This window comes from Opisthocomus hoazin, chromosome 17 (genome assembly GCF_030867145.1).
Source record: "Opisthocomus hoazin isolate bOpiHoa1 chromosome 17, bOpiHoa1.hap1, whole genome shotgun sequence".
NCBI lineage: Eukaryota > Metazoa > Chordata > Aves > Opisthocomiformes > Opisthocomidae > Opisthocomus > Opisthocomus hoazin.
Genome location: NC_134430.1, coordinates 7027816 through 7045706, shown reverse-complemented (window position 1 = coordinate 7045706; position 17891 = coordinate 7027816). Strand labels below are relative to the sequence as shown.

Genomic DNA, 17891 nt, shown 5'->3' with positions numbered 1-17891 from the left:
GAACAGAAGTCAGATGGAGATTTCCTTCCTTGATCTATCTTGCGAAGCCTCCCTCCACCAGCCCCCCGCTATAGTCTCTGAACTGGTCTGCAAATATCCATCAAAGGCTGGTCAGTCTGCTGGAGGCGGTGGGGTGCAGACGGGCAGGTGGGAAGCTGCCGAGAAGGGTTTACTGAGGCAGAAAGGGAACGGATGGGCTGAAGGCCCCTGCTGTAAGGACAATTAGCAGGGGGGGAAATTACAGGCTTTCCATTTTTTTCTTTTTTTTTTTTTTTTTTTTCCTTTTGCTAATGGTGATGCTCATTTCAGGAGCGGTGCTGGCAGTGGACCAGCGTCAGGCAGGCCTGGCTTCTGAGATGCAATGCTTGCTGCATCGACGCTTGCATTGGCTGGAGAGAGTGATCGGAAAGGTTGGTGTCTGCAGGGATGCCGAGGTGCAGCAAGTCCCCGAGCTGCTCTCAGCAGGCAGGGAGAACAGGCAAAAGAGGATGAGGAGGGGAGCAGATCCCCTCCCTGCTCCCAAACACCCTACTTTGGGTTTCTTTCCCCAACTGGCCCTGCAGCTGGATGCCCCAGGTAGGCTGGCGGGGCAGAGGAGGGAGCGCGGCCGGGGCTTGCAAAGCCTCTGCTAATCTCCCTGGCTATGAGCTGGGGTTGGAGAGCAGCCTGGCTGGATCAGACCCTCCATGTGTTTAACTTGGCGAGGACGTGGTGGGGAGAAACGCCCAGACGTGCCCTGGAGGGAGCAGGGCTGTCTGGAGGGATGTGACAAGGAGGGAGTGAGGAAAGCAGCCGTCTCGCCTCGCTGGCAGGGCACGCTGCTTCCCGGGCAGCAGCAAGCCCAGCAGGACCCCCACAGCGTACGCGACCACCTCGGGATGCCGTGCAGCAGCCCTGGTGTTGGGGGATGGAGCAAGCAGGGGCACCTCTTCAAAACCTAACCCAACGATGCTTCCAAACCCAACCCAGCGATGCTTCCAAAGCCAACCCAGCGATGCTTCCAAAGCCAACCCAGCGATGCTTCCAAAGCCAACCCAGCAATGCTCCCCGCAGACGGTCCCTGCTCAGCGGTCTCAGTGCACTGAATTCAGCCCGGCCTCCACCAAGCCCCATCGGAGCACCCACCACGGTGCTTCGCTTCGCTACCTCTGCACCGCAGGGAGGAAATCCCAAGAAAACCCCACGTCCACGGCGTTTCTATGATGGCAGTGCTTGAGGTGCAAGCGGGGTGTTTCAGCAGCGAGGGCTTGGGAGGGGTGGCTGCAAGTCAGCACTGGTTTGTCTGAATTCGGCTCCACCGTTTCCCGACCCAGGTCCCTGACTGTGCTAAACGAAAAGAAAATTAAAGACTGCCAGCCATGCAAGTAGTAATATGTTGGGATTTTAAAATTTATTCCAACATGCTATTTTTTTAAAAATACGCTCAGACCGAGCAGACAATCTGAGCTGTAGTAAAGGCAATATTATTATACTTGTAAAAACTTCTCATTCACAGTACAGATGTCATTTACAATAAGGGTCACAAACATCAAATACTGAGTATTTTTTCTTCTTTTTGTTGTTTTTTTTTGTTGTTTTGTTTTTTTGTGTTTTTTGTTTGCTTTTGTTTTTTTTTTTTTTTACATCAGACTGTGCTTTTACCTGCATTTTTTTGCACTGATATAACCATACAGACATTGCAAGATGCAAGTGTAGAAACTGGAGTTAAAATAAAATTACAGGCAAAACTACCAAATTACATTGTACGCTGTACATATTTACAGTAACTTTTTTGGAATGTATTGCCATTTTAAGAACATATAGAAACTTTCTACAGACTATTCCACGTACAGAATACATACACCTTTTAGAAAAAAAGGCAAATATTTATCTTACATGAGACCATGTATATTAAATTCGCGTACACATTATTATTATTTTTTTTTACATTACATTTACTAAAGTGATCGCAAGTGCCATCATATCTCAGTAATGAAAACAGATTGGTTTTATGCCATCAGGACTGATTTTTTTTAGTTTTTTTTAATTTTTTGTAAATAATTTACAATATGGTTGTATTTGTAAATACTGTGCAATAGATGGGAAGATTAAAAAAAAAAAAAGAAAAGCACGTGATGAAACCAAGTCATCAAATGAAAACCTACTGCAAGAACAGCAGAAAAGGGCTAGATCAAATTGTCCAGGATTTTGCATGAAAACTGGAATAATTTTAATGACTTCTGCGTGACCAAGTCTATTGCTTCTTTGGGTGCTGTTTCTGTGGATTTGAAACAAAAACTATGTAAAAGTGAAAGCTGGCTTAACAGAAAACCAACTCTTCTGCAGATTTTTTTGGTGAGGGTGAGAGAAAAGCGCGAGGGAGGTGACCGTCTGCGCCTGACATCGCTCCGCCGGAGCTGATGGTCAGCGACGGGAAGGGTGCTCGGCCTTGGACTCCTGGCCCTGGCTGGCATCGCCCAGCTCCGCCGCAGGCACCGCGCCCGCGCCCAGCCCCAGGCCAGCGGGCAGCAGCGCTGAACGAGCACTCGCAGCAAACCCCGGCAGCTTTGACCGGGTTTGGGACTGGCGGGTGGCTGTCCCCAGCAAGCCCGAGCACTGGCCGAGGAGCGGAACTTTGCAGACACCAGGGCTGGAGATGTCACCCCTTAGGACCAGGTGATGGAATACATTTCCCAGTCAGAAGCTGGAAAGTCACAGCTACTTCATCATTACTTTTAAGAGTTTCCTGCTGCAGTTCCTGGGTATCCAGCCAACAACCTGCGAATAATTAGAGCTGACAGAGATCTGCTTCAAGGCACGGGGTCGTTTTGGGGAGCCAGCTGCTCCCCTCTCCTCCTCCCATGGTCTGCTCAGTCCTGCAAGACACCAAGCTCTGTAACCTTGATAAAAGAAGTTAAATCCATGCTTAAGCACAAAGAAGTTATGGAAACTCCAGAAATGCTTAAGTTTAAGCCAATGTACAAATACATTATTAGCTCTGGATACAAAGCTTGGTACTTAACATGACTGCTCCAAGGAGTTATTTAAGAGCATGGGCCAGGAACTCTGTGCAGAACGATCCGTTTGCCATTGAGTTATCTGCATTGATGGGAGCCACACAAACAGCTTAATTAGGGAAGGAAATCTCAGAGTAGGGTTTTGACTGATTAACCAGCTCCGTAACAAAGAGTAGCAGCCAGTCTCTGGAGGCTACGTGCCTTCATGGACTACAAATTTAAGAACTTCTGCCATAAGAAAAGCAGTAGATTTTATTTCCACCTGCTGACAAAAAGGAAGGGCTGGGCTTTGGTATGTAATTTGCCTATTTGCATTATTAATACATTCTGTGGCAAAGAATACTGCTAACTGCTCTGCAAAGTGTCTGTACAGATACAAACTCAGCCACCCCTGCAGCCCTTGTGAAAGGTAAATTGGGATTTATCACCCCTGTTTTGCAGACAGAACATACACCCAGAGTGACATGAAAAGCTGTGACCTGCAAACAGCTCTCACCAAATGCAAGACAGGGAAGCCAGTGAGTGCCCTAGACTGGGAAGGCAGCCACCAGCGACGGCTGGGTCTGCAGCCTCGCCGTCAGCAACGTGCAGCTCTATGAAAGCCGGTGGAACGTGCTCCTTGGCTGGGTATGAGGCAGAAGGGAGAACCAATTTGCACGAGGTCACGCTACGATTTTGCAGCAGGGCTGGGGCAGCCCCTTGGGGACGCCTGCCCTGCCCGCAGAGATGCTGGTGCCAGCGCGGAGGAGGACACCCTTCCCGCGGAGCTCTGAGCTGTCAGTGTGATAATTAGCCCTTAAATATCGACTTTTTTTTTTTTTTTCTTGTGATCCGTTTTGCCTATCCAGTAGGCCATATTGCACCCATTAGGTATAGCGTGAAGCACCATTTCACCCCAGCCAGAGCCTCCCCCTCCGCGCCCGCAGCCGCTCCGCTGAGAAGCCAAACCAGGTCACGACTCGACACAGTCTTGGGGTTATTTTTGCCCATCTCCTGAGTTTTCAGCGGTCCCGGCGTGTGCCCACCCTGTGGCGGCCAGGTGCCAGGTGTGGGATCTGAGCAGGACATGACCCAGGGAGAACCTCACTCCTCTCCCGGCTTTATTTTTGGCCACGGGTGAAGGCATCCAGACGGTCGCACACACCGCTGCCCCACGCAGCGCCGGCTGCCAGCCCGGACGCTCGGCAGCTGAGATGTAGAAAGCTTCAACTCATCTTGAGCTGTTGGAAAAGCTTTAAAAAATAATCATAATAAAAAAATAAACCATAACAACAAAAGCAAGAAACCAATGTAATGACTTCTGGGTTTTGTTGGGCTTTTTTTTTCCTCCATCCAGAAATGACAGAGGGAGGGAAAAAAAAACCCCACGCAAAGTATCAACAGGTCAAGGATTAAAATACAGTTACAGAAAGAAGCTGAGCAAATTTGATCTAGCCCAAAGCTCATGGCAAATGCACCTAACAAAACCAGGACGCTGAGTGCACAACTGCTGCATTATTTTTCTTTATGTACAATTTATATATATATATATATATATATGTAAAAATTAAATACAAAAAGCTACCTTGGAATAATGTTAAGAGTGTGACGAGGGCAGGGGGGAAACCATGGCAGAAGCCAGAAAAGTCACAACTGTCGCTAGATTTGGTAGCTGGTTTCCAGGGATGCTCACACCGGCCCTGGCTGAGCAGTCCACTCCGAGTGGTCCTCACTCCCAGCACACACTTCGAGCCTGCGCAGGATTTCAGCTGGTGCTGAAGAGCTTCACTGCGCAGAGCTGCTGTGCTGAGCTGAGCTTCCAGCCCCTGCTCCTGCCATGGGATCTGGCCAGGTCTGAAAGCAGGACCAGTTTCCAGGCTTGGGGCCATAGAGGGGGAGATGGGAAAAGGAAAACTTGATAAAAGTGCTAATTAAGGTATAAATGGGTTCTGGATGTTGTTTTGGTCAGTGTCACAGCTTTAATGTTATTTCCATGATATCTTCTTTTGTACTTAATTCCCTTTACAAAAAAAGCAAAAAAAAAAAAATATCACTGAAGATTATTAAAAAATTTATATTATTTGCCCGTGAAACGGGAACAGTTCATAGCTCATCAAGTCTGGCAAGGAAATATGTTCTCATTCAGGGTTTTATTTGATTTCTTTTAATTTTTTTCTTTTTTTTTTTTTTAAAAAAACGTGTATTACATACCCGATAAACTGGAACAGCTCTGAAAGAAGAAAGAACTGGTCCATTGGTTAAATATTTATATCTTTTTTTTCTTTTGTTAAAATTAAAAAAAAAAAAAAAAGAGGTTTGTACAGATTCCATAGACCAGAAAACCCTCTGAAGTAGTAAAGAGCCTGCTGTCTGCTAGGGCAAACATGTATCGAACATTTATATTTTAAAAAGTGTGTTAATGTGACAGAGAGGAACGGCTCCATCCGGTCTCTCTGTATTTGGTATTGGATCTCTTGGCAGTAGGGGCCATTGCTCCGCTACGGATGGTCATAATTAAAAATTCGCTCTGGAAAAAGTGACTGAGCATGCACAACACGCTGACTGCAAACACGACCCACGCAGCATCCTAACGCTTTTCTTGCAGAACACCAAGAAAGGGCCCATCTGCACAATAAGGACTACATTTGCAACATTCTGCTTAAATAAATAAATTAAATTAAAATAAGACATGGAGTCACTTGGGAGTTACAGAGCCGCAGGCGTGCAAATGAGCAGAGCGCAAACTACTCCTGCATCTCTAGAGCTCAACGAAGCCAAACCAGCCGCGACGGGATGGAGGGAGCTCGTCCGCAACTAAAAAATTACGGAGGAAAAATGGTTGCAAGGCTGAGTTTGCTTCTGCTTTTAAACCAAAGGAGGGTGTTTACAGAGGGCTTCCAAACCCCAGAAAAGAGGGGCTCTCAGGCACAGGCATGACTTGGCCAGGGCGATGCGGGGGGCATCACGGAGCGGCCGCGTGCGCGGGCTGGAAGGATTAAAGTAAGCAGGAGGCCGGCTCGTCCAGCGAGAGATGCCATTCCTGGCACTGGGTCTACATTCGATACATTCCTATGTTCTTGCAGTTAAATCTTTGAAGAAGAACCTTTTTTTCGTCCCTTTTTAGAAAAGTGCTTTGATGAGTTCTGCAGGAGAGAGAGCTGCTCGAGATTCGCTTTCTCTCTTGCGTGACAATGCCTCTCCCTGCGAACCAACCTCCCCTACCCAAGAAGTGCGAGTTTCATGTACAAGTTCAGGGTAAACACATTTTTCAAATGTAAAGCAGTCTCAAGTGTTTAAAGCACAACCATAGGCAACCAGAGGGATGCGAGAAAAAAAAACAAACAGCACTTTGCGAGAATTAAATAAAGCATGTAATAAATACAAATCATAAACTTCTGTACACAGGAGCAAGGGTTTGGTTTTTCTTTTTTAATCATTTAATCAATATAAAAAAGTTTTTCTGTTTTGTTTTTGTTTTCAGTGCATCTTCTTCCTCTTAAAATGCTTAACCCTTTCCTTTCTGCATCTCTCAGGCCCATAACAACGCACACCTCAATGGCAAAAAAGACAAGGTCTAACAAACCCCTTTCCAAAAAACTCTAAAAAAATATTCACAGCCTCAAACATTTTTGTACATTTCAAGCAACAAAAGGTATAGAAAAAGGCACAAGTAACTGCATACATGTGGAGATAATACCAGACTGGGACAAAGAAAACCAGGAATCTTCCATAGGTTTGGTCATTCACTAGAGTGCTTCTCATAGCAATGATTATACTAAAGGAAATAGTGTTGAAAAGGTCTGTTGATTTTACATAGGAAGCCTAAAGGTGGAACAGATGGTGGAGACTTAAGTACTTCCCGTGTTTTCATCCACCTTGTGTTGAGTTTGACCTAAATCTGCGTACTCTAGGTGTGGACTGCTCTTCCTGGAGGTTCCCCCTTGGTGACTGGGCTCTCCGGAGAGGTTTCTCCTCCGGACAGAGAACGGCTGGGCGTGCGAATGGCTCGATGAGGGCTCTGAGAGGCAGCCGGTGCTGCTGCTTCGGTCCAACGGCTGGGAGGGGAGATCTGAGATGAAAGTGCAGGATGATTCAAAAGAAGTGCTCGAGCTGCCAGATTGCTTCTTGCCCGGTTTTTTCAAGGGTTCTTCCCCGCTTGTCGAAGGCTTTGGAGAGTGCTCGTCAGTTGTGCTGGGGCTGGCTGGGGATGCCGAGCAGCCTGCCTGCTCCGCGTGGCTGGACTCAGCGAACATTTTTACCCTGTATTCCTCCTGGTCTGTCTTTTGCTGAAGCTCACTAGTCCTCATTTTCTCTTCTAAGTAACCACTGGGGGACAGCTCTGGGGACAGCGTGTATTTAGAAACCTTTGCAACCGGGGAGACGGACGCTGATGATGGCTCCCGTGGGACCCGCGGTTCCTCGTCCCTCTCGGGAGCCCGACTGAACTCCTCGAAGCTGCTGCCACCGGAGTCAAAGTATCCCATTTGCAGGGACACGACTGAACTGGGCACCAAGCTGGGATGGGTGCTTGGCCTCGCCTGGACCATCTGGATGCCCCCAATGGGAATCATAGGATACGGGGTCCTCGCGAGATGCTGCGAATGCAACGGGAGATGGCTGAAGACATTCTCCTCCCCTCGGCTGGGAGCGTGGACATGTATGTCGTGAGGTGCCTGCAAGGGTCTGGAGCAGACGGGCTGCATGATGCCGGGTGAGCATGTTGGGCTTCGTGGTTCTATCTTCTGTACCGGAGAGGGAAAAGAAACAGCTGAATCAGTGCAACGTACAAGTTAGAGCAATAGCATCATTAATGCTCACAATAGGGATTCATTTTGTTAATATTTTATTCTAACTTAAGGAAGATCGATCAACCGGGGAAGATTTGGACCCCCAAAACTTTAAGGTAAGGAGCAACACAACCCACAGTGTTTGCCTTCTGGGTGCAAATATGCTCACGGTCTGTTGGAGCACAGATACAGGGCTTTGTTTCAGGCTTGGATCATTACAAAATCATAGAATGGTTTGGGTTGGAAGTGACCTTTAAAGGTCTTCTAGCCCAACCCCCCCTGCAATAAGCCCGGACATCTTCAGCTGCATCAGGGTGCTCAGAGCCCCATCCAACCTTGAATGTTTCCAAGGATGGGGCACCTCCCACTCTCTGGGCAACCTGTGCCAATGTTTCTCCACTCTCACTGTCAAAAATTTCTTCCTTATGCCTAGTCCGAATTTACCCTCTTTTTGTTTTAAACCATTACCCCTTTTCCTATTATCAGAGTTGCCTCTGAAACCCTGGCAGAGGATGCCAGTGTCTCCTGCCACCCGAGCCACTTTGGGTCCCTTTCAGTACATGGGGTTTCTGAGAGCCCACAATAGTTTTATTTAATTTTAATGTACTTTCTTAAAGCAGGATTACGTCCTTACAGCTGCTAATGGCAAGGATGTTTTGAACCAAGAGACACCATTAACTCTTGTTTGACACATAGCACACCCATCAGTGTGGTCCCCACCACCACCCTCATGGGTGTAGAAATCAAGGGTTAAAACCCTACCATTTTACCTTTTCCTCTTTCTCTCTTGGTGCTTCACATAGTTTCCTAACGTACATCATGGAGATATATGTGGCTAAACAGAAACGGATTAATTAGTGATGAGGTTATAACTAAACCCCTGAAAAGGACTCCCAAGAAGAGGAAGCAACAGAAACTGAACTCAACTTTCCATAAAGATGGGGTTAGCTATACAACTTGAGGATTCACTGGAGGGTATATTTCTTTGCAGGATTATGGAGAATTGCCTGACCCTGCCAGCTGGATCTTTATGAAGAGGCGACAGAGGAAAGCAGCAAAAGAGAACAGAAGAGAGAGAAAGCAAGAGCCACTGAAGATAGCTGGTCAGCAGTTACAAGCCCAAACACTTGCTAAATCTCACTTAGCCACATGAAGTCTTGGCAGAATCACTATAGGGGTGCTGGGAAACCCCTAAACAAATCATCTCAGTGGTGTGACAGCCACCAGAAGGAAAGCCTACCTACTGCAAGTGCCAGTGGGAAGAGAGATGGCCACGGTCAGGCCTGATGCACAGGCTTCGCTGAATGCCTTACGCTGAAGCCAAGCTAAGATCATCTCCACGTTTCTAAACTCTGCATAGGGCACCAGTTTTGAGCACAGAGCTCCATTTGGGATCTGATAAATCCACCTCTGATCTTTCTGTCTCTTGTAGCCATACCAGGAATGTAATTCTGCAACGAAAGCCCAGCTGGCCATCCTGCTGATAAATGGAAAGTTTCCTGTTCATGTCTTTATTGTTGCTTTGGAGGCACATGACAAAAGCAACAGTGATGACTTTGGATGCACAAAAGAAGCAGGAAAATGGAGCAAAAAGGTATGTGTGTGAGAGTGGAAGTCAAAAGGCGTGAATGGCCAGACAAGCAGGGGTGTACAATGTTGTCTCCCACTGTGGACTAGGGAGCTTAGGGGATTTGCTACAAGTAGTGGCAGCGGGAACGTTCCCTGACAGAGATGCTTTGGAGTTGAAGGACCAGGGTTTCCACAGCCCTGAGATTCACCACCAGAAGTTAATTGTCAGGAAAGGGAAACAGCATTAAAGTAAGCAAAGGTTTGGACCTAAAACAAAACATAGTCTCTGAGAAGGTAAGAGAAACACTCCTAGTGGAAAGCAGAAGGAAGGCAGCACAAAAACCAGTATGTTCTCATAGACGCGGAAGAATCGCATACTGGGCAGCGTGGCTTTTCTGGAGAGGACCTGGGTCAGCATCTGCCATGACAGGTTCTCCAGGGGTTTTATGCAGGCCTTTCTCTTCCCAGTGCAGACCCTAAGGGCTTGAGTCCCCCCTCACACCAGTTTCACAGCAGAGCAACTCCAGCAACTGTATCTCATGTTCATCAGCATAAATTACAGGAGAGCCAGGCAATTCAGTAGAAATGGGAAAAGTTCCACCAAACCTGATGTCTAATTTGCCTGTAGCAGTGGGAGGAACATGCAATTTTCCTTTACCCATAGGATTTGATATGTCCAGCAGAGAGATTAAATGATTATCTGGAACCAGCGGGAAACACCTCTCTGCTGAAGAGAGAAGTGAGATGAAATCCAAGTCCAAACAAACATTTCTCAGCAGTTAATCTAGCAGAGTTGGCTGCATATGTACATAGCCCAGGAGTCAGAGCTAGAATGCAATGGCTAGTTCAGATCTGGTTCAGTTCACTGACCAGTGAAAAATGGTCACAGCTTCACCCCAGCGGGTGAAATCTCAGAAACGGCTATGAAATTCCCAGAAAAAAACCAAACCTCTTCTTGAAAACTGGTTATTATTAAGCAGTCATCCTTACCGCTTGTCTCAGGAGGAGACAGGTTGGGTCAGGAGTGTAAATAATCCCTTGGAGAAGGGACAACTTTATTTCTCTTCAACTGAGATGGGCAGGACCAAAATGGGTGCAAACCCCATTGCTGTCTGCTGTCACTTTTTTCTGGGTCACCTGTGACACTGGTCATGGGCAGAACAACTGTGCCCTTCTGCATCGCAACCTTCACAAAAAATCTGATCAGAGAACATACTGGAGGGACTAGAAGGCAAGAGGGGCTCGAACTCACCAGCTTGGACTCGTAGAGTTGCACATTTTTGCCAAAGAACCTGTGAGGTAGAGGCATCGAAGATAATATCCCATGCTGGGCTTGATATGAGCTTTGAACTTTGTCGTCTGCTGCTGATTTGCTAGTACCAGGCAAGTCCTCTTTCCCAGGGGATGGATACCTAGGCGACTCTGAACAGCCTGGAGACAAGACTTTCTTCAGTGATAAATATCTGACTGATGACGTCTCTCTGCTCGGCGACGAGTGCCTCACAAGGGAGACTTCTCCTTCTGGTGGAAGGTATGTTCTTGGGGACATCTCTCTTCTAGGGGAAAGATGCCTGCTGGGCGACAGCTCAAGTCTTGGTGACACACATCTCAGTGGAGATGCCTCCCTCCTGGGAGAGACACGCTGGCAAGGAGACAACCCTCTCCCTGGAGACAGGCACCTTAGAGAAGACAGTTCTCCAGTTGGTGAAAACCGTTTCGGTGAAGTTTCATTTTTGGTTAATAAGTGCTTTCGCGCTAGCATTGGTCTGCTGCTGCCACCACCTCTGCCAGAGTCCTGACTCGGAGACCACCTTTTTCTTGGGGAGGTGTCTTTTGAGGTTGACAGGTCCATAACTAAGGACATCTGTGGTCTTGTGACAGACTCTCTCTCAGCAGAAGCCAATTGTTCGGTGGAAGTCAAAGCTGGTCTGTGGAGACTCAAGAAGCTGTGGCACACAGCAATGTCACTGCTGTCTGCTGACCACTTTGTTTCCAGCCCTGAGGAGGAGGCCTGCTGGGCTTCACCTACTTTTTGGCTACTGGAAACACTTTCTTGGGCTAAGGACAATGCTACTTCTGTGCCTTCCTCTTGAGAAGACGGAGAGTCACTTGAAGAGTGCATCAGGAGGGTGGTATATTTGCCTTCCGGCGACTTTAGAGGTGGCTCATCTTGGCTCTCCTCTTCCTCCTCATCTTCCTCGTCTTCATTGTCATCATCATCGTCAGATTCCTCTAGGTCTGAAAACTGGTGTTCCTCAATTGGCTCAGATCCCTCCCGTCCCTCAGAGTCCTGGAATAGGTCTTCACTGGTTCCTGCAGGGATGGGCAAACACAAAACAGAGAGTGTAAAACACACATACAGGGACTATTTTTATGCTAAATCTGCTCACAAGTTCTAAGGGGACAAAAGGAGAGACAACCTGTCTGTTCCCTAGATCTGATCATCTCGTGCCTTGAAACCTGCAATCTTACCCTCTGCGCCAACTCCACACTTGATGATCCCAGTGAACCCCACCACTGGGACCTCCCACTCTACCCTAATTCTGGTTCCAGCCATTGCTCTGTCAACACACGCAGCCGTTGTGCCCTGCTGCTGCTGTACACCACACACCCCGCCGGCCTTTCTCTAGAAATGCAAAAAAAGGGTCTTCACGGATGAGAACAGCAGCACTCTCATCCTTTGGTGGGCTTTTTATGGCTATATGTTGCAATGGTGCCTAAAAAATATCTACAACTGCCTAAGCACAGGGAATTTGCCGGGATGACTGCTCCCACCCTCCACACGCTGGGCCTTTTCCTGCCTAGATTACGTGACAGTTACACATTAGCCAGACTAGACTTTTTAAAAAAGTAAACAAGAGCATTGAAAAAAACCTTTGTGGGTTTTCCCGCATTTTTACAAATTCCAGCTTTGATGCAGCTGCTTCTTTGCGGCAAAAGCTTTTGCTGTCTGTCTGTGGAAGGCCTTGCGCAGGGATGCTTCGTTAATAGGAGCTTGTAAGCAATAAGTAGAATACAAAAAGAAAATTCTAAGCATTTAAATGTGTATCTGCAGGTAAGAATATAGCACCTCTCTTCCACTTCAGGAACCAGCAGAAGCTTTCGGAGAGCAATGCCAAGCTCCCAAGCAGCTCGCTGCTCTGCTCTGCCGGAGAAGCAGCCGCGTTTCCCAGCACGGCAGGCTCAGCCCGGAGCGGGCGGCGGGACCCGCCGCTGGGTGGCACTGCAGCCCAGCGAGCCCCGCGCCGCGGAGGCTCCCCGCGAGGCCCCGCGGCTTCGAGGGGCTGATTAAATACCAGTGCGAGGGACCTTAGAAATGCCTCCAAATATCTGCAGGGTGGGGGTCAGGAGGACGGGGCCAGACTCTTTCCAGTGGTGCCCAGTGACAGGACAATCTGGAGATTACAGAATCACAGAAACCCAGCATGGCAGGGGTTGGCAGGGACCTCTGTGGGTCACCCAGCCCAACCCCCTGCCCAAGCAGGGTCACCCAGAGCAGGCTGCACAGCACCGCGGCCAGGCGGGGCTGGAATATCTCCAGAGAAGGAGACTCCACAGCCTCCCTGGGCAGCCTGGGCCAGGGCTCCGTCACCCTCAGAGGGAAGAAGTTCTTCCTCGGGTTCAGCTGGAGCTTCCTCTGCTTCAGTTTGTGCCCGTTGCCCCTTGTCCTGTCGCTGGGCACCACTGGAAAGAGTCTGGCCCCGTCCTCCTGACCCCCACCCTGCAGATATTTAGAGGCATTTCTAAGGTCCCCTCTCAGCCTTCTCTTCTCCAGGCTAAACAAGCCCAGCTCCCTCAGCCTTTCTTCACAGGACGGATGCTCCCGTCCCCTCATCATCCTCGTAGTTTGTTTTTGGTTTCTTGGGTCATGTTTTCTTTTTTTAAATATGGAAAATATGGAACACTTCATGAATTTGCGTATCATTCAAGATATTCAAGCCCTGCCTGGACGTGGTGCTGTGCAGCCTGCTCTGGGTGATCCTGCTTCGGCAGGGGGTTGGATCGGGTGACCCACAGAGGTCCCTGCCAACCCCTGCCATCCTGTGATTCTGTGACTCTCAAAATCTGGTTGTACCAAGACGATGGGTGCAGAGCTGCTGGGACACACTTGGTCAGCAGATTCAGAAGGGGAGCACCTGGGTGCTGCTTGGACACCTGTGTGAAGGCGAGTAAGAAATCGCAGCACTGCTGGCCTCTTTTCCCCACCAGTTCAGCCTAGGACAGTTTCTCCTCTGCTGAACGCTGAAATGGTTTTCCATTTAGAGCTGCCATCTGTCAACAGGATGAGCCGGAGGGGAAATTAAATGGAGCTAACGCTGAGGTTGGACCACACCTGCCTACAGCAGGCAGGGTGGTTTTCAGAAGAGGACATGGCCACACAGTGAGAAGTCACTATGATCTATGGATATAAAGTCTATTTTTGTTTGCTTTGAATAACAGGGCCTCCCTAGCAAATGCTCATGAAGTGTTTGGGATTACCAGTGAAACAAGACGTGTATTTTACCATGGCTGATTATCCATCCAAGAGTCAGCCTGAAGTGCATTTAATTTGCTCTCCACCCCATTTCAAAAGTATTTGCCAACTAGTCCACAAAGCGAGACCTACTGCAGAAGTCACACAGCACTGAGCCCAAGTCAGCAGCTCTCCACCAAGAGGCTGACTTGCACTGTGAAATGCTTCTACAGTGATGGTGTTTGCTGGACGCAGCATCCAGTGTTGGGTTGTTTGCAAACTCCCAAAGGAACTGCGTTCAGAACAAATATTATTCCAAATGACCAGTCCTCCCAGCTGTAGGGTGAACTGTGCATATTTCCTGCTTGGAAAAGGAATGCATTTCACTGTTAGAGCTATGTGCTGGTCCCCGACTCTGGTTTCGGGGTTTGACATCTGTGGGCTTCGGGATATACAGGCAGCGAGAGCCTCACCCTCCACGGTGCGGCTCGGAGAGCCTTGTGCTGTGTGGTCTCCTTTTTTGGCTTCAGTCTCACAACGGACAGGCACCAGCCAGGACAGAGAACAAGGTCACAAGTATGGAGTGAGGGAAACGTGAAGGCAGCTCCGCACTGAGGAGCTGTCTGCATTTGTCACTGAGGGAAACATTTCTGTCAGCCCTGGGACAGCCCAAAGGGAGTTTGCTTTGGCCTCCCAACACACTTCCCGCAGGCAGAAAGGGAGCGCAGACATGAGCCCTGGCTTCTTGCAGCTGAAATGCATTTTGCTGAGCTAATGGGCAGAGAAAGGGCAAGTCAGGAGAAGACAGAGGGGGAGGGAGAGATGCAGGAAGGAAGGAGAGAGCGTGCTAGTGAAAATGTGCCCTGTCGATGGCTTAGTCTGAGGGCTGCACTTCATTGCACGTGTGTTATTCTAAGGCTATTCTACCAACCTGGTGCAATCACACCAAGCAAAACCAACACAGGGGTGAAGAATTATACTCCAATTTCCTTTTATAGTAACACCCCTTACTTTCTCCTGCTCCGTAAATAGAAGTAAAAACTATCGAGTGAAATATAACTCTAGTTTAACCTAATCCAGGGAGTTTTAGGAACCGTTGCTCGCTCCCCACCCACTCCCAAAGGAAAGCATGGCAATCTTCCTGTTTGTGTCACATAGAAATAATAATCTTTTTTTTTTTTTTAATTTTAATTAAAATAGACCTTGCTAGGCTCTGTTCTGAGCCTCTTTGCAAAGAAGAGAGAAGACACTCTGTGGTTACACAGGGGAAGGCTCTTGGTAATCCACTGCTCTGAGAACAAGTTACGCACAATACAGCTGTGGTCCCTGATTTCTCACACATCTTTCCATCATTTTTACATTATTTTCTCATCCATCTAAACAGCCCCAACCATTACAGTACTAAATACAGTTTTCTGACCATCTTTGTGGCTGGTTTATTTAGCATTTGTGAGCAATGGGCCTCCTTACTCGTGAGGCAGAACATATGAAATTTCAGCAGAAGTCCAGTGTTAGCTTTAACCAGGTGAAAAAGAAGCTGGAAGGAAAGTAACGAAACCTCCTGCGATACCACACCTTCCCACTGTCACCTTTCTGCATTCCTTCCCGGCAGCCTGCCCCATATACACAAACACAAATGGTCCTCATCCGTGGGAGGAGATGGGAACTGTATATTTTTTGTAATTCTAAAATTACACGGCTTGGTTGCATAACGCACTGAAGTCCAGGCAGCACCACACATTCCGGCGCGCAGCCGCGCAGCCAGCAGCAGCAAGGGGAGAGGAGTCCCTTCTGGAAGCTCGTGGGTTCTTGTCCTCTGCAGTCCAGGCAGGGCCCTCCTTTGCTGGGCTTTGCGGGTGTCCAACCACCACATGCTCAGCCACAAGCAGTCACGGACCATTGATTAATGACGGCCAAAAAAAAGTCCTATCCTTTCCACGGAGTGCTCTCCCAGCTGAGCCAGCAAGGCAAGGCAGACCTTCCTCAGGCTTTCATTGAGACCTGTTCTTTCCGTGAGGCCAAAGGCTGAGACCAGCTCGGCCGCGTCACCTGCCAGTCACCTTCCAGCCTGGACCAGCTTTCACACTACGCTGCTGAGTGCCCTGCTATTAACCCTGTACGAGCCCAGGGATGACTGACTGCAGGAAATCACGAGCGAAAGCATTCCCCTGGACTGGTGAAGCGAGCCCTTGCTGTTCTGTCCTCAGAAGCCTGCAATTATATGTAACATAAATAGGACTTCTGATTTGCAGGTTTTCAAAAGTGACACTCAATTAATATGATTCGCTAGTTCTAATTGATTATAATGGAAAGGTTTAAAATAACAGTTGTTCTGTTCAGAGTCATGACACCAACATTTCAGGAGCCATTTTCCTCTTTCCCTATCTAGCTTTGGTCTGCAGAAGCATCACCGATGGGTGGTATAACAGCAGGGAGAGATTTTTGGAGATCACCAGCTAATCAATTAATTTGAGTTCCCAGGCTGAAGGAGTTCTCCAGCAATCCCACACGGGAGCAGCCTCCCGTTGCTCACACCACGCCAACACTTTTCCCTTGGGATGCCTACTGCAACATCCCCGACAAGGTTTTCTTTTGGCTATGGTCTCCTTTGGAAAGGCCACGGCCAAGTACAGCGTGTCTCTGCCTGACCGAAATGTCACTCTGAAGAGCTGGAAAAAAGCCAAGAGTTCGAGCAGATTTAAACAGAAGAAAGCCATCCCCTGAGGCAGAGCAGCACACTGTCGGCCGGGTCAGATATCCTTAGCCTTGGTTAGATGTTTATTCTGCGTGGCCTGGGAGAGCCCTTTGTCCATCCCTGTACAGGGCAGGGCAGGCACTGTGAAAGGGGACACGGGTGTCTGGTAATGCCATAGGGCTCTTTCTTTCTCCCATGTCCCCGTCCCCTGACCGCCCAGGTGACTTCACCTGACCTGAACCAGAACCCAAGCCTGAAACGGCACGGTACTGCTGCACTGGGACATCATTGGGGGGTTGGGACTGGTTAACCGTGGGACTTCTCAGATAGCTCCTACAGGTTCTCTGCTGTCAAGTTGAGACCTGGTCTGCTCAAGTCAAGGGCAGTTGCACCAGGCCTCCAGGCTACATTCACCCCAGGACAGTGACACAAGCCCTGCAGCCCCAGCAGATTTCTCTGCATCCGCACTTCCATGCCTCCAAAACAGGATGGCCACATCGAATCTCCCCCTTGGGAACACTCATGGGGCATGCTAATTCTGTGCTTGGTATTTTTTTGGAAATGTAGTAGGTGGCCTGAACCACAGATGTCTTGTTGACTGCTCCTGCAGTTTAAGTTGAGACAATGGCATGACAGTGCCTGAAAATGTCCCCAGCACTGTTCAATTAACCAGTGTGGAGATATTCCTAGCACACAGCACACTGTGGGAGACAGCATTTCTGAGCTTCGATATCCAAAAGCTGAGAATTAAAGCACCTCAGAGGGTCCCGGTGGCCAGGGCTGTCCGGGGGGGCACAGCATCCCTGGCCCCGCGAACCACCTGCACCGTGAGGTCCCTCTGCGGCACGACGGGCTGCAGCCTGCAACAGAGCGAATCCCATTCCCACCACCGGCTCGGAGGGAAACACAGTCGGTGATTTCTAATTACCTACAAAGCAGAAAGCGTGTGACACTGCCCACGTCCCGGGAACCAGCCCCTTTCCCAGTAAAAGCCTCTGATGGACTTGACCTCAGCAGGGGACCGGGGTGATAAGCGCTGTTTGTTGTTCCTGCCGAGTTAACATTCCCTGGCGTGCAGCACCGTCTCCAGAAGTTGCTCAGCCAATGTTCACTTTATAAAAATAACCGTGGCGCCATGTGCTTTATGAAGTTCATTTTAACCCATTGTCAACAAACCCTTGCAGGCTGTGGCAGAATGAATCCCCGGGACAGGTGAATCAAAATTGTTCGGGGCCAGACAGGAGGGTGAAACAGGAAATCGGGACAAAAACATGCTACAGCCAGCCACAAGCGCTGCTTTCATACTGGGATTCCTGAGGTGGCAGCCAGGAAGGGTCACTGGTGCCATGCCCAGCCTGCAATGCAACGCAAACAGAAAACACCACCCTGCTCTGTGGCACTACGTGCTTTAT

At 48.8% G+C, this 17891-nt stretch overlaps 1 protein-coding gene across 7 annotated transcripts in view; it reads right to left on the bottom strand.

Moving 5' to 3' along the window:
* Nucleotides 1–1401: 1401 nt before the first annotated feature.
* HIVEP3 (HIVEP zinc finger 3) overlaps nucleotides 1402–17891 on the bottom strand; it is a 279427-nt gene continuing 262937 nt past the window's right edge. For 6 of the 7 annotated variants that reach the window (XM_075437832.1, XM_075437837.1, XM_075437834.1 and 3 more), the window contains 2 exons: nucleotides 10584–11644; nucleotides 1402–7717 (listed from right to left, as the gene is read on the bottom strand). In XM_075437832.1, coding sequence (XP_075293947.1) covers nucleotides 6824–7717; nucleotides 10584–11644 — 1955 coding nt within the window. In that variant the 3' untranslated portion in view covers nucleotides 1402–6823. The remainder of the gene's footprint in view (nucleotides 7718–10583; nucleotides 11645–17891) is intronic. The other variant, XM_075437838.1, reaches the window with a different exon arrangement.